Here is a 24,878-nt window from a genome sequence, read left to right on the forward strand (position 1 = left end):
TGTGTGGGTTACAGTGTTGGACTTAGTGACTTAATGGGAAAGACTTGTTCTGTGCTGTTGCTTGATGTATGTGCCATATAAATAAGTCCTTTGAAAGTTCTTTTTCTGTCTTGGAGATATAGGAATGGGAATTGGACCTCTTTTAAGAGCAGTGATATGCTAGGTTATTCCTGTGTTGTGTAGGATATTGCTGTAGTAATCTTCAGGACTGTTTTTCAAAAGTGATTCCTGTGAACAATATGAGAAGTTGAATACTTTGTCCCAACTGGTGTGGGAATGATAATGCTGTCTTTGATCTTCATATAAAGAGTAAGAGTCAGGATGCTGGAATATCTCATTTATTTCCAGCTCATGTCATTGATTTCTTGCTGTAGAAAAGTCCTGTAATCATGATTGCATTTTTAAGCAGGGAAGACCAAAAAAGGAGCAGGAAGATAGTTTGCTCTCATATATGAGCAGTGCCTGTTGCAGGTGGGTACTTTTGTAGGATGTCTTTTCTTGACATACGAAAAGTAAATGTTAGTAGAAGAAACCTGTGAGACCAACTTATCTGTCTGGATGGGCAGTTTTGCTGATTTCTGGTATTACGTTTGGAAGGTCATTTCTGCTGCTCTGTTTACTGCCTCATTATGCCTTCAACAAAGAGCCGTGTGCTGACGTTTGAGGGCAGTCCAGGTGGACAGAGAAGCAGGAGGAAATGCCTGTTTGTTATCTGCACTAACTGGTCCCATACGAGGAACTGCTGGTTTGTTGCAACATGGGAGTATTGCCAAATTCCTTGGGGAAGAAGCATAAGAGGAGCCTTCAAATGCGAGACAAATCTCTCTGACATGTGACTGTTAAATAATTAATTTCCCCAAAGGGTTTGAAAAGAACATTTCAAAACACTGACTACTGTAGATCTGTATTTGTGTTAAACCCATTGTACTAGTGAGGCTGGCTTTGTTCCACACATTGTAACTTGGAGAGAAGAAGCTGTGTTGTAGACAGATTATGTCAGGATAAAAGACAGAAAAAAGCTGTGAAATTAAATGTTTGAAGTGTACAGCTGTTTTGTTTTTTTCTGAAGGGAGGGTTGCTTTTAACTTGCAGCATGGAGATAGTTTAAAAGGAATAGTGGCTAAAGAAATGAACAAAACTTGTTTCTGAGTTCCTTCACCCTCTAGCTCAGGACTGCACTAGAGAAGGCAGCATCAGTTGAAATATCTTGTTTCAGGAATACATATGCTGACTTAAAATTTCTTCTTCTCCTGAGGAAAAATCATGTTTTACGTTTTGTGGGTGTTATGTTAGAAAGAGAGAATCTATTTGCTTAAACTTGAATGATCACTTCAATGTTTAGAGAGGGAAGACAATACGGGAATAGGAGCTGGAGCAAACCTGGAAAGTGAGGTGGTGTGCCAGTACACATGCAGTAATTGGAAGGCTCATACCCAGATCAGCTCCTGGCTCAAATAGTAGACACATGCCTTAATGTATGTTCTAACCACAAGGTTTTGGTTCCTCTATCATAGCCTCTGTGAGAAAAGCCCATTCTGGCTTTCAGTGTACCTTGAAGGTTTGTGCACTTAAGATCTTACATTAAATCTGATTCTGATGTTGGTTCCCAAAGCAATTTCAGCTTGACTGTTTTACATCCTAGCTTTGCCATATTAAACTGCCTGTAGTTTATTTGTCTTGTGTGTTTCACCTGAGAAAACACTGATGACACTCCATCAAAAAGGATGAATCACCTTTTCATCAATAGTGTTTTGTTGTCTTAATTGTGTAAGAAAATTAAATGAACCATGTTCATGGAGCTGAGGCACAGCAAGCAGCAGAACATTGTGTAATATCAGCCTTCAAAATTACAACCATAATAATGGCCAGTCTTCGCGAACGAAGATTTTGGGAAAGGTCTTTTACCTTTCCAGCCTGCGCAATGGATTTTTTTTAGGTGAGACACAGCCTGCGCTGAACTGAGCCCACCCTTTAATCCTAAGGTTCATCTGCCGGGGCCAAGCGAGCTTGGACAATGGCAGTGAGGTAGGTTTGTTTAGAGTGACCTTCTCATAGATGGATGGCCTCACAGGGTTAACGAGCTCCATCTGCCCGGGGGACTGGGATTCGAACCTGGGTCGCAGCAGTGAGAGTCCCGCATGCTAACCACTAGGCCACCAGGGGTCCCATAATGTTTTAATAAAACGATGTAATTTTCATTTAATACACTAGCCACTTTATGCACACGTACATGCAAGTTTTAATTCTATGACTAAGCAAGCATTGAGGCTGAATTGCAAATAGATTGACAAGAAGATCAAAGCAAAGATAAACCTTTCGCTTTGTAACGGGTGTGATGATTCTAATCCTTATTTTGTGTAACTCAGCATGGTGTAACAGTGACTACACTGGAGATTATTTTTATTCCAGTAGAGGATCTGGCCAACTAACGTAAATGTTAGTGTATGTTTGAGGGAAACAAAAAAAAGTGGGGGGAAAAAAATCTGTGTACTATCAATCTTTAGTTCAGTTTGGTTTTTAAATCTGTGATTTTTATCTTGAAGTTATGTTGACAAATTAGTAAGTGTTGAGAGGAGGTGGTTGTTACCTCTTTAAAGTGGAAGCTTTCTTTGTACTTTAGTATTCAAAATGGCGCATTTAGGAAGTGTTCCTCTTAGCATATCATTCCTTGCCAGTCACTCTGTGTAGTGCATAACTGCCTTTGAGCAGTTGTCAGTGAGCTTCGCTTTCAGCAACTGGTGTGTGCCCAGTGCTCTATAAAAGAACACTGCCTTGTGTGCTTGTCTGGAGACTGTTTCTGTACCCTGCATACCCTGCCTTAGCTCTCTGCATCTAAAAGCTGAGCAGTGGGCTCTGTGGCCAGCATAGGGCTCCCTCTGTCCCTGCCCATCTAGGGATGGTAGATGAAACCATCCTTCCTGTCCATATTCCCTGTTGTGTGGGCTTTTTTAATAAATGGCCAGCTCTGATTTGAAGAAAAAAAAGAGAAGTGTATTTTAAAACAGTGTTTGAATCTTGTTTTAGATTTATTTTTTCTTTGCTGTTTCTTAGCTAAGAGCAGAGAGAGGCTTCCTCTTCAGTTTTGGGGCTGGACCCTCAGTAGAAGAAGCTCTACTGTTTCTCTTCAAGAGTATGTACCTCTTGCACAAAGTTCGTAAATCAAAGTTCCTTGCTGAACTTTGAGATCTGTTTGCTTGCCTTACTGCATTACTATGTCAAGGAGCAATCTGATATGCTGCAACACTTGGAAGACTGTGCATTGAGTTCTCCGTTGTGGAAGCCTCCATGCAAGCTTTGTCCCACAGAGCCAGGCTGTTGGAAGAGCCTTTGCATGCCATCTGGCTGAAGTGTTGTCTCACGAGCTTCTCAGTCACCCTTGGCAGGCAGAAAGAAATTGTAAGGAAAGGTGCTCACAGCAACCTAGGTTGTGAGTGATTTCTGTCCTTCAGCTGACATTGTCTTCTACTGCTGTTGGGTTATGTGGCAGTTCCACTTGGAGAAGAATTTGAGCGGGTAAAAATTACACCACTTTCAAATAAAAAGCCCCTAATGAGACAGGACTGGAGTACCTCAAGGGTCTTCTTGTCCCTTCTGGGTTCTACTGTGGTGCAAGCAGTTGCAAAGTCAATGAAGCAGCAGTATTGATAACAGAGGAGGTTATTGTCTAAGCCTTCAAATACGATCGGTAAATTCAAATACTAAATAGTGTTTATTTGCACTGGCATTCTGCTTTCCAGCTTTTAGGCAAGATTTTAGAGAAGTTCTAAATGCCTGCACAGGACCTCAAAGACCTCTGGCACAGTGCCAGCAGGCAACCTAACAACTGTGCAGTCTGCCTTTGATGGGTCTGAAATAGCAACCAGAACTGATGCTGTTACTGTGCTTCTCTTAATTCTGAGTGGCTGAAGTCCTGTGAGAAGTCCAGATGACCATCCAGAAGAGTTGTTTTTAAAATGTTTTTAAAAAGCTCTAGGTCTTCCTTAGGCAAAGAGCAAGTATGAGCCTGCATGAGTTAAAAGGAGAGTATTTCAATCCATTGTAAATCAGAAGTGTGTATGGCCTAGAGGGTGAAAAGAGGATAATTTTACCTCCATTGTTTTGCAAGCTGATAAATACTGCATCCAAGTCAGTGGGTCACATGGATCCTGTTTTGAGAAAGTTGAGGCAATAAAGGTGGAAAAGATAATTCAGAAAGGAATTTTCTAGCTAAGGTCAAGGAAATCACTGACTCTTGTGATAGGCTGTCTTTTTTGTTCTGTGATTTCTCTACAGTTTTCATCAGTTTGTCATGGAATAAAGTTCTGGTACCTGGTATACTTTATGTAATATTGTAACCCCTGCTTAAATCTTGAAAAATTTCCCGATTTTTTTTCCTGTGATTCTCTTGTACTAGAAATACTTGTCATAAAGTTAACAGAAATATCAGCAGTATGTGTATGCTTCTGATCTTGTGATACCTGTCTACTCCTGACATCTGCATGTCTTGTTTGTATGATGGATCTTTATTTTGTTACTGCTATGACAAGTCAGATTGTGCCTTTTAAAAGAAGCAATAACTATTTCTCCTGTACCTACTTGAAACGGTGTGTCTGCCTGCTACCCTTCATAATTTGCGAAGCACTGAATAGGAAAGTGTCTTGGGTTACTAGAGAAGCACAGCCTACCTTTTGTAGCTGCCGGAGCTCTTTTTGGAAACTTGAGTCAATCAGTGCAAACTTGGAGCCAGTTGATGATGCAAGGTTTCCATGTACCACGTAAGCTAAACCTCTGTTTCATGGGAAAGTTATTCAACACAAGTAGTTCTAAGAATACAACACAGTTGCAGCAGACATGAAAAAGGAAGAAGCTGGTTACCTCTTTGCACAGAATTTCTGCAGTGTGTTTTTTGTGGATATCCTTTCAGTCTGAGCAGTGAGAGGTTAGGCAAATGAGTGCCTTTACATTCTCACCAGCTGGAGCACACAAGCTGCAGGCTGTCTGAGCGGTTGCAATGTTCCACCGGTGGATTAATTTTCTAAAAGCTTTGAGGAAGTAGGAATGTAAGCACAACCAAACTAAATGTGCATCGAGAGGCACTGATGTCCTTACGTGTGGTGTAATGTTGTTGTATGTAATATTGTTGGATATGTCTGTCTTAACAGAATGTGCACTTTCTGATGTGTATTAAATTCTTTGATAAGAAAAAGTGGGGATTTTTGTATATTTATATATTTGGATAACATTATCTTGAGGGGTTACAGACTGAACCCAGTAGAAAAATCCCAGCTTGATACTTGATAGGTATATCTGAACTGTAGTACTTTATTTTTAATTCATGAAAGCCATTTTTTTGATTTGTAGTTTCTGACCTTATTGTCTCCCTAAAGAACATTTTGTGAAAGTCACTGATAGGGATTAAGAAGCTAAAATAAGCACTGGGACATAGTTCTTGTCTCTCAAGACCTCATGTGATGAGATGCTGTAAGATTACAGGCAGAGACAGGGAATTCAGAGAATGCAAGTGAAAAATGAGTAATGGTTTTGTTCTGAACAGTGTTCTCAGTGATAAAGGTTCCGTGGTTATTCACCATTAACTCTGATGATAAAATACAGGTACTCAGTCAGCTTTTTGTTTCCATTATTGATATTCAGATATCTTGTGCATAGGAAGACTAAGTAGAAGCTATCTGCTGTAGCTTAAGTCTAAAAATAGTTTGTAGTATATTATTTCTAGTAATATGTAGATGTTTCTTTTGAGTGCACTAGTTATCTGAAATCAAAAGTAAGTATTACTGGAAAAGTACAGAAACGTTAGAAGCCGTTATCCCCAGTTTTCTTGTTCTGCTGTTCTGCAGAGATTAGTTTCTTCTTTTTTATTTATTTATACCTCTGTGAAATGTAACTCTTGTTCACTAGAGGCTTTATTTAAAAACCCTGCAGATTTTGTTAGGATTTAAATTACCTTTTTTCGGTTTCATATTTAAATACACTTTTCTAACAGTTTGTCCTGGAGATTGCTTTCTCTAGCAACTGTTAGGTTTTTTATCATTAGTCGTTCTTCTCAAAGATAAGTTCACATCTCTTCTTCTCAGTAGCTGAAAATACAGCTTAAACATGTCGATGGCATGGATTTAGAGCAGCAAAAATAACGGGATTTTCTCTCTTGTTCTGAAATGCTTTCTTTCTAAAGCCCAAATTCTTGATTTTTGATTTGCAGCTAAGGAGGATAAACTTGCTATATATAGAAATTAAGGCTATTGAAAGACTACATGCTAGAAGGAGAGAAATTATGTGAAAATAGGTCTTCTTCCTAAATATGTGGATTAAACGTGATTCACTTGAGTCAGATAACTTCCCTAATGTTTAGATGATCTAATTAGTACATATAAGCAATGCACATGGTGAAAGAACCCCAGTCACACCTGTGCATATACTGTTGTCCTAAGAAAGTATGAGTCCTGAGTGTGGACAGTGTTGATTGTCCTATAATTACGGAAACATTAATGACGTCTTATATCAAAGAGGCCAATTGTGATTGAATAAATACAACTTAAGACTGACATCTATTGACTTAGCTCATATTTGCTTCTTTGGATACTCAATTTTTCAGATCCTGGCCCCCTGGAATGTGATTTTTCAACTGAGAGCTCCTTTGGGAAGGGTTTCTGGCTGGTGCTGCCCTGCTTAAAGAGAAGCCTTTGCTTATTACTGTCTTCTTCCTTGTCCAGTGAATGCTCGTAGCAGTGTTTCTCGATCTGCAGTGTGTTTTTCAAGCAGTGATGGAAGAGAGGAGAGAGGTCTGTTTGGAAAATCTCACTTTTTCCAATTAGAGGAAATAGGACTAGAAAGGAGCTCTTGTATCACTGAAGTAAATTCATAGTGTTTCTAGCAGTGGAATAATGTGCTTCTTTCTAAGATGAATCTTAATTTATAAAACTGTTAAATATTTTTAATCTGTGAAAGTAATTAGAAAAAGCTTCAGAATATCAGATACCTGTGTTTTCAGTCACTTTAGACATGGATGTTCTTGTGCTAGTTGTATTAAGCTTAAATTGTTCTTTTTCTGTACTGTTAATTTTCTGCATCCGTTAGCCATATTCACGGGGAGCAACCCAACCTGTTCCAGCATTTGCTTCTTAGCTTGAGTGAGCCAAACTTTTCTTCTTTCAGGTCATCCTGATAGCCCTGGTCTGCCTCTGCTTTGTTTCAGTGTTTCCTTCCTGAGCATGGATGTCGGGTACTGATGTGCTGGCCCAGAGATTCTCTCAGTGGTGCAATGCACCATTCCCTTGTCTCCAGGAACAAATATCCTGATGCCATCTTTTTCCTTCTTAGAGCTGTGTAATACGAATGGAGCAGAAACTTTCAGCGGGAAGCGAATATTCCCAGATATCTCTCTCCTCTGTCATTTCCAAATTATGAGGCTCTATTTTTATTAGTTCTGTAAGATATCATGCCATGATCTGTCCTATCAAAATTAATTCCATTTCTGTTACCCTACCTCTCAAGGTCATTTGATTTTTAACTTTGTTTTGACTTTGTATCATCCACAAAGTTTATTAATAGCAATTTCTTTTATTGTACTATGTGAATGGCTTGGTATTGCCTGGGTGTATTAGATTTGAAGTCTCTTTTTTTCCCTGCCCTTCTAGTATCAGCAAATTCCTTGAAAAGAAACTGTAGAAATTCAAATACCTGATGGCAAGTATGTGTTCATACATTTGGTGTTTTATAAGAGCAGATTTGTAACCACTACGTAATTATTGGATTTGATTTTTTTTTGAGTATTGATTTAAGATGGCACTTGCTTGTGCTTAATATAGGTCACCCTGCCCTCATTTAAGCTTCTGTTTTGGGATTTCGACAGCAGTATGCCACCCTAACCATCAAAATGAGAACTGGAGTAACATCATTTTTTGTCATGGTTTCAGCAAGGCCCAAAATCCAATTCCGATTCCTAGCCCCCCACCCACATCTCAACCCCATGTGAGATGGGTTTTCCAGACAAAAACACGAGACTCAATATGGGGGAAGGAATATATTACAAAGACTATACACATAAATAAATACTATAATACATTGCATACAATCTTAACTCTATATCTATCTCTACCATGACAATAATATTTACAATGGGCCAAATCTCTTCTCCCTCCAAATAAAAGTCCAGGAGAGAAGAAGAAGAAAAGACCCCTTCCAGTCTCTGAGCAACAGGTCTCTCTCTAGGCAGCAGGCTTTCTTCTTCTCTTTCAGGCAGCAGAAGCAGTTGCTGGCTCTCTGCCAGCACACACGAGGGAGGTCTTCCAAGCCTCTCTCGGCCCCCGTCTTCAAACAGGGGGTCTTTCCATGGGCTGCGTAACCCCAGACACGGCCGCTACACCATGGTCATATCACGAAGCACCGGGGTCTTCGTGACGGTCTGGTATCCTCAGGGGAAATCAAGCCCCTGTGCAGAGCCCCCATGCTCTGCCTCAAAGATGGCTGCCAGCTTCTCTGAAGCTGGAGCAGGGGGGGCCAAGGTCACCCCCCACACACACACATTCCTTCGGCCGTCCTGGCTTAGCTCTCAGGAGGCCGGAGCTTCTTAGCTCCTCTCAGCAGTGCATACTGCACTTTAGGACTCCACTCAGTCCACCACCCCCTCCTCTTTCTCGGAGGGGTCTCTAGTGAGTTTGGGGGTTTTGGTTTATCCAGTTCTTACCCCGCGAAACTCTGTTCCTGCTGCTGGCTTGGTTCTCTTGTCCTGTTGCTGCTTTTCCTTCTCCTCAGACACCTCTGTGTCTGCCTTAGCTGCATACCGGCTTGTGTTGCTCCTTTTGGTCCTTATCAGTTGGCTCTTTGCCACTGCTCTTCGGACGCTGCTGTCTCCGCTGCTGCTCCGTCGCTGCTCCCAGCGTCTCCCACTTCTACTTACAGGGGAGAAAACTCCCCCAGTTCCTAGCCGCAGGCACTCAGCCCAGCTTCAACACCATTCCGAGTCCCTGCAGCCCCCCAACCGGGGCTGGGGGGGCAAAGCCCCCTAAGGGGCCGGAGCCCCTTCTCCTCGTGGCCTCTACAACATGGCCACCTCTTCTTCTCACCACAAGTACCACTGCTTCTCTTCCGGTCTCCAGAGATATGTTTATATTTTGCAGGAGCATTGATTGGGTCAAGCCCCAAGGGTCACCACCCCCTGGGGGTTACCACTTTCAGCTTCAGGGGGAAAACCTGGTTCAAACCACTACATATGTACTTTTCATTTAAGCTGTCATTGCTTCAACAACTTCATCAGTGGGATACAGAAGTTAATCCTTGCACACTCCCCTGGATAAAGCATGTTGCAGGGTCATACTTGATGAAGGCATGGCAGGAGAGAGTTCTGTGATGGATCAGGTGGTGTTTTGCTTTGTCCCAGAGTGAGTCTGTATGCCAGAATATGAAAGTTGTTTGGTTGTCTGTTTAGAAAGTGGTTGCTGTGCAAGCCCAAACTAACTGATAAAGGCTATCAAATGCCGCACTAGTGAACACTGCAGAACACTTTGTTTCTCACTTGCTCTTTTCATGTTTGTTCTCCCAGCACTCATCTCTTCTGCCTTTCTGTGCTTGTACAGATGAATGTACTAGACTTCCTGGCTTGTATATATCAAATACTGAATAATTTCATAAAAAACATAATCTAATATTCACGGAAACCTGACACCAGCTACTGCTTACTAAGATGCTTCCTTCTACTAAGAATGGAGCAAAAGTTTTCATGATACTTCTTATGGATGTTTCTTATTCAGAAAGTCTGCTTCATAGCGCAGACCTTGCATAGCAGTAGTGACAGAACCACTTGGAGCATACTTCTCCAGAGTGCCTTCTGCATCCTCACAGGCCACCTCAGCAGACCATATGACTGAAGTGCATGCCAGAAACCTCTGTTAAACGTCGAGAACGTGGTGTAAATCCTTCATTATTTACTTTAGGAATAGTTGAGTGCAAATAACAGTCAAGATAGTGGATGGTTCTTGTTGCTTTATAGAGACAAGTTTATGCAAGCTAGAAGAGTTGGCTAGAGCTGTTAAATTAGTACTGACATCTGGAACCCCGCTGCCTCTTGTGAGGGTGGTGGAGATGAGTTGGGTGAAATGCTGTTTTTTGGACAGTATGAAGTATTGTGACAGAAGCTGCCTGTCCTCATGGTTAACAGGAGGCTGTAGCATATCTGGTCTTTACTGTTAGGGATGATGTTGTCTGATTGGCTGAACACAGTTGGGACAGGGTTAAGGAAAATGGATAATATACATGGTTTGCAGTCAAAAGTATTGTTTTTATAAGACTAGATGACATACAGGGAAAACTGTAAAGGATTTGCATGCAGAAATCCTTCTTCAAGCTTAAAACACAAATTGCAATATTCAGTTTAAATTCAGGTTGAGAACAGCTGATTGAAGTTTGATTTATCTATTTGTCCATTCAGCGTGTCAGAGGAAGGAGAGCTGGAACATATGTATTTAGGGAGAGTAGGGATACAGAACAGAGAATGACAGAATTGTCTGTGGAACACTAATGTATGTTGGAGGTACACAGGCATTATGGAGGTGACCGATACAATAGCTTCATAATCATCCTTTCCAACTATCTTCTGACTGGTTTTAGTATATTATAGTGTAGACTTTCCTTGAGAGGAAGCAGAAGTTACTCATATGAATCTACCAACATGGAAAACACGCATACGCTCAGGACGCATACGCTCAGGACAGATATATGGTGTTTCTTCTTCTCAATTAACTTTCTACTGTAAGACCATCAGTAACTTCTTCCTGAAAGCTTCTTGGGGATCCCTTGCTAGCTGGAGTTGGTTGGTAGCTTCTGTGCTTTGTTTTAGGCTGTCATCTCCCATCTGCTGGTAACTAATTCCCATGAAGAAGTGAATGTAGAGGTCTTTATGATAAACCTAATGGTCATAATGTACCATTCGTAACACTGAATGGTTTTGTCAAGGGACAGTATTTCTTAAAGATATACAGACTTAAAAGTAATAAAACCTACAAGTAGACCAAGGATGCATGAAGAAAAAATGATTTTTGGTGTGTGTGTGTAGGAGAAAGCTTAAAAGAAAGTATTGAAACAAGACTAGTATTCCTTTTGCACAGTGACTTGCAGTGAATGAACTGTAACGATTTTTTTTTTTGCTAAGCAGTTCCTCTGTGGTGCTGCTCCCGCACACAGTAGAAAAAGCTTTATTGTTTTGTGTTCTGAACAACAAGAAACCGCATCTGGAAGAGATGCGACTGCCTGATTTCACGCCCATACAAAGCAAATGTTGGTGTCATAGGAACTTGCCAGCTGTTTGTTGGTACTAACTCCTTTGATCAGCACATGATATACTGTCCTCAGTCATTTGTAGCAAAAACAGCGCATTGCCTCTGTTGGAATATATGATTTTTGAAGAAAAGTACATAAAATAATTTCCTGCAAGCAAATGCTGAAATGAATGGGTCTTGGGACCTGACTATATGAAAGGGCTGTACTGTGCTTATCTTCTTCCTTGCAAGCACACCCAGTAACTTACTGTGATGGATAAGGAATTAAAAGTCATCATTTCTGCTTTCTTCACTGTTAGTGACTTCTGTCCCTAAAAGCACAACCATGTAGTTAACTGAAGTGTTATTCAGGGGAATTGCTTACAGGATCTTCCATGGAGACTTGTGCAAAAATCTTCAAAACCAGCCTGTAGCCAACAGAGAAGAGGTTTCTTTGTTTTTCTTTTGAAATTTATGTGCACAATTCCCCATACACCCTCCCTACCATCAGCCACCTACTTTTTGCTGCAAGACAACTTTAAGGGAGGGGAGAAGAAGTCCAAAGATATCAGCGACTGTACCACCAGCTATGGTAAATGTTGGGGTAGGGAATGGGTGTTGGCGGCGCTAAGGAAAGCGGGGGCTGGATTTTGGTTTTTTTTCTTCTGTTTAAACTGGTCAACTTAAGCATTTTCCTACAGCTTGATGACCAGGACCTCTGTCTTGAATTGAACCAAATTACTCCATTACACCTCATTGGTGGTCACATGCACACCTGGATGTGTTGCTCACGTAGAGTAAAGAATGGAAAGGGATCTGCTTTATGCTGAAGAGCTGATGCCTTGTCTGGCTGGGCTCCCTGAATGACCTCTTGGGTAAGTGGGAAAGACATTGCTTGACTTAAGAGGTGCAGTTGTTTTTTTTTTCCCAAGAACTACTTTTTGTTCACCCTCACAGGAAATACCTATATGCTTTTTTATAATAATCAGTTCATTTTAAATTTTTTTCCTGTAGACAGGAATTCCTGCCTTCAAGTTTTCCTCATAATTACCTGCAGCTCCTGTAGAGGAAAATAAAATGGAGACCAGAAATAAATGCCTGGTCAGGTTAGTGAAACACTAGAATAGCCTGTGTGAGGAGCCTGTGGAATTGTCAATACTTGGAAGTATTTTGAAAACCTCTTATGGAGCTTCATGGTTAGTAAGTATAGTAGGTATCATTCAGGGGTTTAACCCTGTCTGTGGTACACACAGGGCTTTTGAGTAGTCCAGGGAAGATATAGACTTGCTTTTTTTAGTTACCTGTAGACTTAATTAATTCTGTGAAAAATGTTTAGGAAGTGCACCTGTAGTCTGAAAATCTGTAAAGGTAGTGAGTTATTATTGTACGTCATTCTTACGTAGACAGACGTGAACTAGACTATGGTATCTGTCAGTCTATGTTTAGCCTTATTTTTGCATTTTTTAAAAGGCTTTCCCCAGTCTTCCATGCAGTGTACTCATTCATCGCGCGGCCGTTCACCCTGTCTGGTCTTTGAAATGGTGGTGACAGCTTGCCCACTTGTCTTACTTTTATTCGTATTGGAGAGCTTACTATGCTTTTACCATATATTCCCATAAGCATTTTCTAAATTCTTTTTCTTGGTGTTGCTTTGATACATAGGTTAAAGAAAATTATGTCATGGAGGTACATGACGTACAAAGAGTTACAGTTCTGTAGCTCTTTAAAACAGGTTACACACTTGAGATCTTCAAATGATTGTACTTATTGTGTCGATACATAAGTATGTTTTAATTACATTTTAAAACAGGCAATTTATAGTTAATCTTGTAAGCAAGATGGCTTATCACATAATCACAGAATGGATAAGGTTGGAAGGGACCACAGCAGGTGATCTGGTCCTTATCAAGAATAGTTAGGTAAAGGAATTAGTAACAACTTCTACAGAAGAACAGTGTTAACAGTTTTAATGACTCATTCTTGAAAACTTTGAGGTGGAAGATAACAAGTCTCAATTAACTCTGTGTTTCCCTTCTTCCCTTAAATGTTTTTTTTCATATAACCACTTACAGTTCACGTCTGCCTTGGAGATGTTTTCTTTCTAGTTATTTCTTCTAGAAGTGCAAGCATTGAAGCAGTTCAGATTTGTGCAGTGAAGGGCTAGGAAACTGCTCTTGCAGGAGGTAGAGGCTGTTTTGTGTAGCAGGGTGAGACCCTTTTTTTTTATTTCAGAAAGGTAGAAAACCTCAAAATTCCTAACCAGACAGAGTATCCATATCAGGCATTTGAAGTCATTTTCTCCCTGCCATCAGCTTCTTCTAAGCTAGTTGTAATGTGCTGCAATTACTCTGCCTTCAAAGCAGGGAGTAGAGATTTCAAGTTCCTTTGATTTTTCTCCTTCCTTTGCATTAATTGTTTGAAAGTGTCACTGAAGGAATTACTTTGAAAGGTAGGAACCCTCATGATGTAGTTGAATATGAATTTACCAACTCAGTTGCGATGCTGAAACTCCAAACCCTCATCAAAGGGAGTTTTAGAAGTCTTAGACCAGTCCTGGGTGGGAGAAAGAGAATCTTTTTTCCCCCCTGTACAGTTAATTTCTACTTGCAATGTTATGACTGGTGTACAAAGAGGAGGAAACTTCCTCCGATTGTCTGTACTGTGAAGGAGGGAAGAAAAGTGTCTGTGAGTGACCTTGTGTGGCTGAGCCACCACAGCAAGTTGCCGAGTAACAGATTTCTGTGGAAGGTTGTGGAAGTAACTGGTAGCACAAACTGACACTACTGATTGTTGCTTGAGATCCACAAAGAGAAAAGAGGCTAGAAAGAGGTGGAAGAAAGAGTAAAGAAGATGAGGGGAAGAAACATGTTAAGAGCTTAGAAGCTGGCAGATGGTATTTTAAATACAGAGGTGTTCAATGCCTGCTTTGTGTTACTGCAGCAACTGCCCTAGCATATCAGTGATAAATGGCATATGAGGTGAGGAATAGGGACCTATTTCTGCAGTATGTATTCAAACAAAAATCCTGCTTATGGGAAGCCTGAAGAATCAAACAACTTCTGGAAATATTTTTACCTATGCTTTTTTGGAATATAGTTGAGACTGAAAATATGTAACGTATGCATGTGGCACACCTATAGTGAGATTCATGATATATTATTAGATTTGTTCAAGTTCCTTGGAAAAAGCCAAAATAAATAAAAAATCCACAATTGAAGTGGGATGGCTTTTCTCAGGTAAAGTTGGCTTTTTTGTCAAGGCAGTGGAGGAGCGGAGGGCTTCGTTCGCGAAGCCTAGCCATGATGATGAAGTGCAGTAGAAAGCTATGCCCTTGGAAAGATGTAAAATTGTGAGTGTGTTTAATAAGGCAGCTCTTAGCAGGGGAAATCTGGAAGGTATATGTTTCTATATCTTCACAGCTGTCTCGATTTGAGACAATTTGGAGGGGCAGAGACCTCAGATGGAAGTTTCCTTCCTCCAATACCCCTGGTTCTCTCCAATACAGACAGAGAAAGAGGGAGAGAGAGACCAAACATGCACAGATGTAAGTGAAAAAATAACTCTTTATCAAGAAGAATGCTAAATAATACTGATAAAACTGGGTTAAGCTAACCAGAAAAATTCCCAAGCTCCCACCCACTGGTCCAAAACGAGATTGCGGCCAGCCTCCCCCCACCTGTTAAAATCTGGCAGGAATAGTTTGGAGGGTCAGTGCTGGAGTGAGGCTGCAGTGCTGGTACAACCGGTTGGAGTGGGGCTGGGACTGGAAGGACCCACAAGACACCCGCTGGATCCAGCGATGAGACCTGGTCATTGCAACTCTGATGGTTGTTGTAATCCTGATCTGTTGAGGTGATGGTAGAGGCCTGGGTGGTAGAAGTCCCATGGAGTGAGGGAAGGACACCCTCGACCTCCTGAGTGAAGTCCCTGCTGTGGTCTTCTGTTGGGCTCAGGGTAGGTGGGAAAGCTTCTGGTGAGTTCTTCATTGGATGATTAATACTGGATCACTGGACATTTCAAGAGTCTTTGACACCTTCTAAGCACAGGTGGATCCATTATGGACATCATGGTGAATATCCTCAGGCCATTTGAATGAACTGTCCTGATGTCTCCCCAAGGGGATTTATCACAGATGAGTCATTTGTGTAAGGACACAAATAGCCCGAGGTGGCAGGTGTGCACACCCTCTCAGTCATCAGCCTTCCAGTCTTTTCACACTGGTTGATACATTCTTTTAGGAGAGTGCCACTTAAGTCCTCCCCATGGTCTAAATTAGTAGGCATATTTGGAGAAAAGAGAAAAGGTAGATATCAGAGTCTTTGTGTAACCCAGGACAAGCTGTCTCACTGAGATGTGAACATCTTTGGCTTCATTGGGAAATTAGTTTCCAGCCGGTGAAATCTGCCATTGCTCAGTTAGCATATGGCAGTTTAGGTCTCCCTCTGCATCTGTGAGGATTGTTTTGATGCATAATAGCATGCTGTGGTAGTAGTTACCTGCCCTGATTAGAAACAAACAGATGGACTGACAAGTCAGTAATTAATCTATACCATAAACATGCTTTTATCATATTAAGGTAATGTTACTTGAATAGAGATTGTTTGTTAGCCTGGCTGTAACACTTAGATAAAATTCATTCGTGTCATTTATGTTCTCTACTGTACAGCACAATGTTGTCCAAGAGCTTCAGACAATTAATTTTGCTCATGATGACTGAAAATGTAGATAACTTGTTCCTTGCTGTTTTCTGGTTTTGGTCAGCAGTAAGGGACCTAAATTGAAAGGAATTCAGAAGTGTTTCCAAGACTGGCCTGGTTTTGATCTTTCCTGAAGTGAAGGAGGATTTGTGCTTTCAGCTTGTCTTCAGTCAGGAGAGCATCATGTATGTCTCATCCTTCCAGCAGAGACATTCATACGGCACAGCTCTGCTCTGAGAAGGAGATACATTTCACTTACCAAAGAATAACCCCTTGCATTAGATGTCTGCTTTGGTTCAGAACTTCTGTGATAGCTTTGAGAAGAAACAAATGTGTCCCTTAACTCCTCTGCAGTCTTGACAGACAGCTCTCATTTAGTCCTATGGTACCCCCAGCTCAAGACATGGGTTGCTTGAAGAGAGCCATTGCTTTCAGTTTTCCTTTTTCCGTCTCCATGGAGATAAAGCTCTCCGAGCTTCTTGGCTTTACTGACTCAGTTCAACTTCCTGTGCCCCAGACCAGAAAGATTTCTCTAAATATAAAGGTTTGATTCACAAATCTTGTGGTTAGACTTACAGTTCCAAGCAAAACAAATACAAAGCCTACAATACAAGCCTGTGCTTGATAAAGGGATAAGCAAATGAAATGTATATGATTGTAACTAGGTTACTGCTGAGAAACCGCTCTTCAACTTGTAAAGGTAGCTGTGTTTTAAGCAGTCCTCATTACATGTTCTTCATTACAGCCGTTTCATTGCCATGTGCTGTTGAGGTGACTGATGTTTTCAACATGATACTAATTTTTGGCTTTGTATATACTATGTACATTCATATATTTCTTGTTTTTTATTTCAGAGATGGTGATGTTGCTAGAATGGTGGTCAGGCACCGATTGCACCCTCTACACTGATCCAGAGAGTTACCCCAAGTATGGGAAGGAGAATGCCATCGTAATTCTTAATCACAACTTTGAAATTGACTTTCTCTGTGGATGGAACTTTTGTGAGAGATTTGGGGTCTTGGGGGTGAGTTTATTTAGCATTTAAAATAAATTACTTCTTCTTGGATATGGAAAAAACAACCAAAACAAGTTATGTGTGTTTTTGAATGCTAACAGATCTGAGCTCGAATTTCACCCACCACTGTCCAGAATTAGAGGTGAACCTAAAGCAATACAGTTCAAGTATGTGGAGTACTGAGACAGGATTGCTTGGGCACAGAAATTTTAAAAGCGTTGCAGTTAAAGCTGATGAAGGAGATATTTTTTAAACCTGTGGAGGTCCTTATAGTTACTTCTCTCTGGGTGTTTGCCAGGTTCATTGTGCTGCAGAAAGATGAGCTGTTCCATGATTCCTTCCCAGTAAATTATAGAATTTGTTTGCTTTTTCCAGTGTAGTCTTACAAATCCACAGGTAGAATTTGAGTGATGTAGCCTACCTCTCTCAGAATGAAAGAGCAGCCATCTCAAGTGAAAGCAGTAACCAGCTTATAGCTAGTAAGAGATGGAGGAGGAATGAGTTACCCATGGTTGAATACACTGTCACATTAGGCTAAGAGTTAAGTGTGCATTTGTTTTTAGGGTTGCCTTTTTATTTCCCCTGCCAGATCATGGGGATGATACAAGGCCCCTGTCTAAATTAGCCTAACTTAATTTTTAGGTGGTGACTGTATTCTCTGTCTACAAAGGATTTATCTAAGAGTTCCTCCCTCCTAAAAAGAAAGACTAATACCTCATTTTGGCAGTCTTCTGCGGCATCCTTCTAGCTTTGATACTGGCCACTGTCAAAAGTCCTGACCTTGGATTGTGCAAACCTATGATTTTTTTATGGCCTTTCCTTTGAACTCTTTGCATTTTCTGGAAATTTATGCATCACTTCAGTCACTTTCAAATTGCAATAATGGCAGTTCTGTTTAAAAAACCCCAACAATCTAAAAGGGGACCTTAAAAGTAGAGGAAAATGAACCTAAGCATTACAGGCCCTGCATGTCATGAAAATGGCTGTTAGATCCTAATTACTGAAGAACAATTCTGCTGTAATGTCTAGGACTTGAGCACAGAGCTGGAGGATGGCATGGTACAGCAGGAGATATAGGGGAAACTTGTTCCTGGCAAGCAGATGTACATGCAAAAATCCGTCCCCTATCTACGTGTTCTTTATACAGTGGTGTTTTAGTATAGTCTTATCTAATTTTGTAAGCCTAATGGCCTCAGTTCTCTAAATAAAGCTGTGTTTTAGAGGGTCAAGTGCATCTTCAGAAAGTACTAATGTAGGAAATGAAAGAATTGTTTCTCTAAAAAGTAGTAGGGGCCTACAAGGTCAAAAATACCTTGTTTTTTCGTTGGTGCTCTGTAGTTGGATTGAATCTCACTAGCTGTAATTTTTTTCATAGTTTTCCAAGTTAATCAGGATTTTAGTCTGTGTTGTTCCCTACACATAAGAATACCACAACATAGAAGCATAACTATTGAAGAATTACTGCATTGCACTAACTGAAATTATTTTTTCCTTTTTTTGGACGCTTACAGTTATTACTCGGTTTGTATTTATGCTAATCTTAGGATTCTCTAAGGAACCGATATATGTTGATTTTTTTTCTTTTTTTTTTTTTTTGTTTAAAAATCTGTTTCAGTCTTGAGTAATATGCTATGGTTTTACTTCCCAGAAACCGTTCCAGGAAGAAGTAGTTTTCATGTGCTCTCGTTTGCATACATGTCTTTACTCAACAAAGTGGTTCATTTCCCTGTTGGGGCAACCAGCTGAGGTTCAACTTAAGCCAGGTTAAGAAAAAAATAAAAGGAAAATGCTACACAATCAGTTTTCCTCATTGTATTGTCTGTATTGTTATACTGGTACTTGGCTTGGGGCAGTGCAGGGGTAGACGAATATGCAGGGATGGGGAATATAGGTTGGTTTGACTTTGTGCTGCCTTACATCAGTTTCCAGAGCATGATGTGGCACCACAATTAGGAACCATGATGTTGAGGGCTGATGTTTAGATAAAGGAGTTTGAGGAAAAAGGCAAGTGTCCAGGCAAGATGTCTAAGGTGTTCCAGCCTCCAGTGTTTTGTGGCTCAGCAACTTTATGAGCCGATGGGTGTTTATATTTAATGATGTTTAATTGTAGACTCCATTAAGTTTCTGTGCAAAGTTTAGGTATCTACCAACACCTTACTCAGCTGATCTCATGTCCACTGCTGCTGAAAAGGAAATCTTGCACATATTGTCTCCTGCATCTGTTCTGGTGCTTCTCTGTTCTGTTTTGGCATGTTTCAGCTACCCTTTCTCTCTCTTTCCTGCCTTAACTAGTCCAATGAAGAAAGGAGAGATGCCTGGGGAGCGGGGAGAGGGAGATGACTTAAGACAGCTTTGAGCTGAAGGAGTTGGAACTAGTTGTGCTTGGCTGCAGCAGGCAGACAGACAGAATGGCTTTGTTATGACATTCAGCTGTACCCTGTAGCCCTGGCAGATAATGTCAATGCTCTTAACAGTGTCACGTGCATGTGTTCGAACTTTCAGCATTTTACAGCTTGAACTTTTATTAAATGAAGCCATTAAATGTTGTAATTTTTTGCTTAGATCTTGTGGTTTAACCATCCAGGCAGCTAAACACCAAGGAGTCACTTACTCACTCCCTGCTCCCTGTGGGATGGGGGACAGAATTGGGGGATAAAATTTGTGGCTTGAGATAGAGTTTAATTGGGCAGGAAAAGAAGGGACAAAAATAATGATGATGGTAAAAGAGTCAGAATATACAAAACAAATGATGCACAATGGAGTTGTTCACCGTACTCCAGTTGCCAAGCAGCAGCCCCCAGCCAACTTTCCCCCTAGTTTATATACTGAGCATGACATTATATGGTGTGAAATATCCCTTTGGCTAGTATGGATCAGTTGTCCTACCTGTGTCTCTTTCCAGCTTCTTTTGTCCTCCAACCCACTCCCTGACAGAGTGGTGTGAGAAGCTGAAGAGTCCTTGATGTAGTGTAAACACTGCTTAGCAACAACTAAAACATCCACATGTTATCAACATTATTCTCATTCTAAATCCAAAACACAGCTACTGGGAAGAAAATTAACTCTATTCCAGCCAAAACCAGGACATTGTTTTTGTTTATCTGAAAACAGTATTAAGCATCCTTAAATGTCTCTTGCTCCTTCTGTCCCCAAAAGAAAAAAAAAATTCCCTTTTCCTTTTGGGTTTTTACTATGAAATGAAAACTGCCCCTCCTGGTCTTAGTTGCAACATTCAGTCTGTTTGTTTTTCTGCTCCATCTGTTGTATCTCTTCTCTGGTACTGGCTTTCTCCTTATAGCCAAATTGCCTTAATCTCAACAGGTTTATAAAGCTCTCTCAATGTGGCTTTGTTTTTATTAATGTTGGTTTAGGAGATTTTTTTGCGGTTTTTGGGAGGTGGAGTAGGAGTGGCATATTCTATTGCCTCTTGTTTTTAGGTCTGTGAACCTGAGTGTTCTTCTAAGGACTCAGATCTTGTACTTTTATGACATGAGGGTCTCTACTTTCATGAAGGTTTTTTTTTATTGGCTCTGGAAGAAAATTTAGCAAAAAGAACCAAATAAGGTGCTAAGAATTTGAGGAGTGTGCATGGAGATGAGGAAGGGGAAAGAATGACAATTCTAATATTTATTTTACTTTTAATTTTTTTTTCTTTGATAAGATACTTTTGGAGCACCCATTGAAAATTCTAGGAGGCACTGGGTTGACAGTACTGAGTGAGAGCCAGAGACCTGTTCATTTGTAGTGGAGGAGAAACCCACATGAAGCAGTTTTATGCTTGCTTTTACTCTTACAAGTTATTGAGATTATCTTGCTAGTTTATGGATGTATAACTGTGCAGTGTCAAACCTTACATGATTTTTTTCATTGTTGTTGGAAAATAGAAGAAGGAAGCAAACTTCATGAAAACTAGAAGCAACAGGGGTTTCAGGAAAACCTGCATTGGGCCCAAACGATCAATCACTTACATCTGCATTCCACTTGTGGGTTTTTTTTGTGAAGGGTTCTTTGGGTTTTGTTTTCATTCCTTTGCACTCATCAGCCACATTTCCACCTCTTTGTGCTGCCAGACCTCAGTTTTGTGTGCAGGAGGAGGGGTATATAGGGGTCCTTGATGCCAAGTCAGCATCATGCTGCCATAGCCAGATGTCCATGGGGATGGCTGAATCCTGTCTCTGTGTGACACACAGGTGGCTGCAGCAAGCTCTGAGGGAAGGAGGAGCTGGGCTGCCAACTTGGTTTTCTGTAGAGTTGGAAACAGCATAGCCCCAACAGGACACAACTTTGTCCACACCAGTGTTTCCTAATAAGAGACAGGGCTGTTACTGTGATCCTGAGCCAGGGTGACTGTGATGGTTGTGTTGTGGATGCTCTGCTTTTCCACCCCATGCTGGTGTGATGGCTGGGGGGGATGCTAACTCTGGTGTCTGTGTTTTGCTCTGTTGTATAATAGAAGCATGGACTTGGTGACAGGTCCCTGCACTCTGCTGTGCCCTTCCCATTTCCTGCCTGTGACATTCCAGTCCTTGGATTTATCTTCTTAGTGGTGGACAACCTAGCTACTGTATCACTATTTAAATATATTAGTAGCATTCAGTTTCTTCAAAGTGTGTTCCTAACCATCCCACTGAAAACAGACCCACTGTGCATCAGAAATGAAGCTCAGGACAGAGGCATATTCTGAGGAGGGAGGTGTTATTCAGGATTTTTACCAAAAGCACTTTAATATGCTCCCTGCCTGGATTGACTGCTTCACTGCTTGATCTGATTAAGCAGTGATAAAATAGCTTTTCTAGTAATTTAATAACCCTTTTTCTGAGATCAAGACATTAATATTGGCAAAGACCACCTGTGCTTTAAGGCTAAACGTGCTGGTTTTTCTGTTTATCTTCTGGTGTCTTTGGTGTTTCAAGTTATTAATGATGGTGTTTCTATCTCAGTGAAACATAAACATTATTCTGAGGGGCTCATGTTGCATCAAAATATTTGCATTTCCAAAAGAGGCCATATTTCTCATAAAAAATCACTAAGCACATATAATAAATTTTAACCTTAAGTATCTGTTCCTTGTGTCAGGAAACCCAAATTTTATTTGAATTGTTTATTTTGAAGTGTGCTGTTGGAAAAACTAATCATGACCTTAAATATAGGAGTGAGAAGAGACTTTTGTAGGTTATTCTATGGGACTGATAGGTGTGTGAGCACAGTAGTTTGTGCATTTTAAAATATTAATAGATTTTAAACTAGATGTGAAGGGGGAAGGGGACAAAATCGCGCTTGCTAGAGATAAGGCTGGGGGTCGCATGCTGGTATTTGAGAGGTGGTGTGCTAGCGAGGTTCTTTGGTCTGATAGGTCTGTGGAGGTAGAGCATGGAGATCCATGCGGCAGCAAAAGCCAAAGTTGTTGATGTGTAAGAAACCATGGAAGTGCCTGAGAATGGTCACATTGGAATTCCCCCAGAAAAGGTGCCAGGATCAATAGCCCAACTGAAGTGCATCTACACCAATGCACATGGCACGGGCAACAAACAAGGAGTTGGAAGCCATTATGTGGCTTGAAAGCGGTGATATCATTGCAGTCACAGAAACACGGTGGGATGACTCGCACTGCTGCAGTAGATGGCTGTAAGGTCTTCAGAAGGAATAGGCAAGGAAGGAGAGGTGGTAGGATAGCCCTGTATGTTAGGGAGTGTTTTGGTTGTCTAGAAGTGGACAATGGTGATGAAAGGGTCAGGTGTTTCTGGGTAAGGAGCAGAGGAAAGCCAACAAGGCAGATATCCTGTCAGGAGTCTGTTACAGACCACCCAACTCATGATGAGGAGGCAGAAGAAATGTTCTATAAGCAGCTGGGAGAAGTCTTACAATTACTAGCACTTGTTCTTCTGGGAGACTTCAACTTACCAGGTGTCTGCTGGAAATACAACACAGCAGAGAGGAAGCAGTCTAGGAGGTTCCTGGAGTATGTGGAAGACAACTTCCTGATGCAGCTGGTGAGAGTGTCAACTAGGGAAAAGGCCCTGCTGGACCGACTGCTCGTGGTGTGGACAGGTGCAGTCTTTGCTGGGTAAAAAATTGGCTGGACAACTGGGCTCAGAGAGTGGTAGTGAATGGAATTAAATCCAGCTGGCAGCAGATCACTAGTGGTGTTCCCCAGGGCTCAATTTTGGCACCAGTCCTGCTTAATATCTTTATCAATGATCTGGATGAGGGGATTGAGTAAACCCTCTGTCAGTTTGCAGACAGTGCCAAGATGGCTGGGAATGTTGATCTGCTGGAGGGTAGGAAGGCTCTGCAGAGGGATCTGGACAGGCTGGATCACTGGGCCAAGGCCAGTTATATAAAGTTCAACAAGACCAAGTGACAGGTTCTGCCCTTGGGTCACAACAACCCCAGGCAGCACTACAGGCAGCAGGGAGAGTGGCTGGAAAGCTGCCCTGCAGAAAAGGACCTGAGGGTGCTGGTTGCCAGTGGCAGAACATGAGCCAGCAGTGTGCCCAGGTCACCAAGAAGGCCAGTGTCATCCTGGCTTGTATCAAAAGTAGTGTGACCAGCAGGACCGGGTAAGCGATTGTTACCCTGTACTCAACACTGGTGAGGCTGCACCTCAGTACTGTATCCAGGTCTTGGTCCCTCATTACAGGAAGGACACTGAGGTGCTGGAGTGTGTCCAGAGAAAGGCAACAGAACTGGTGAAGGGTCTGGAGCACAAGTCCTATGAGGAGCAGCTGAGGAAGCTGGGTTTGTTTAGCCTGGGGAAAAGGAGGCTCAAGGGAAGACCTTATTGCTCTCTACAATTACCTGAAAGGAGGATGTGGCAAGGTGGGGGTTGGTCTCTTTTCCCAGGTATAAAGTGGGACAAGAGGAAACAGCCTCAAGTTGTATCAGGGAAGATTTAGGTAGGATATCAGGAAAAATTTCTTCACTCAGAGTTCCATCAAGCATTGGAACAGGCTGTCCAAGAAAAGTAGTTGAGTACCCATCCCTGGAGGTATTTGAAAGATGTTCAGATGTGGCAGTTTGGGGTGTGGGTTAGTGGTGGACTTGGCAGTGCCGGGGTAGTGGTTGGACTTGATAATTATAAGGGTCTTTTCCAACCTAAACAATTCTATTATTCTAAAATATGTAATTATTCTTGTAGGCAGCCAAAAGTGCACTATTACTTGTATTTAACACAGCGCGTTAGCATGTGCTAGGGAATGTATCTTGTAAAATATTGCTGTGTTACCTTTCCAACATGGAGAAATTTTGTTCAATTTGAAGCATTAGAAATTAGGAGCCTAACTAAATTTCTGGAATGATGGCTTTGAGGGACTAAAGAAACATATCTTTCCATCTTGATGCCCTAGGAGTACAATATGAAGGAGTGCTATATTTCAAAACTAGAGTAGTGGGAATCATCAAAAGTATGTCAATGCTGAGGGCAACCTGGAGGGCAAATAACTTATGAGGCAAATTGCTGCTGCTAATGGTTTGCAGCTACAATAAGCTTGTTTTGAAACTGTGGAACAAATTTTTTGGACACTCTCAGCTTGCACAGTTATTTCTTGCTGTTTGTTGTGCTCTTGATCAAGAGGTGTTGAATAACTGAGGCTGGACATACAGAATCAAGATTTTCTTTCTTTGACAGCAAGCTGGGCAAATGCTTTTAAAATAAGCCTGTAAAAATACTTTGTGATATTGGTGCGATCATTCACAAAAGGGAAGGAACTTAATGCATATTTCCATCTGAACGAACTTGGCCAAAATAAATTAACCTGGTTTAAAATTTTATTGCTGTATATAAGTTGTCCCTGTCCAGCAGTAATTTCATTAAATGTCTGTTGAAATTACACAGTTCTGAGTACTGAAAATGCTTAACTTCCTTCAAGAAGGCAGCTTACATGGAATAAATCAGCACTTTTTAATGAATTTTATTCTGTT

The 24,878-nt window shown here is 41.2% G+C and overlaps 1 protein-coding gene across 1 annotated transcript in view; it reads left to right on the forward strand.

Annotated features, from left to right (window-relative positions):
* The window catches only part of AGPAT4 (1-acylglycerol-3-phosphate O-acyltransferase 4), an 83,497-nt gene that overhangs the window by 24,210 nt on the left and 34,409 nt on the right, over positions 1-24,878 (forward strand). The window contains exon 3 of the mRNA XM_027686993.1: positions 16,798-16,967. Coding sequence (XP_027542794.1) covers positions 16,798-16,967 — 170 coding nt within the window. The remainder of the gene's footprint in view (positions 1-16,797; positions 16,968-24,878) is intronic.

This window comes from Neopelma chrysocephalum, unplaced genomic scaffold (assembly GCF_003984885.1).
Source record: "Neopelma chrysocephalum unplaced genomic scaffold, ASM398488v2 Primary Assembly neopelma1_23, whole genome shotgun sequence".
In the NCBI taxonomy this organism is placed as follows: Eukaryota; Metazoa; Chordata; class Aves; order Passeriformes; family Pipridae; genus Neopelma; species Neopelma chrysocephalum.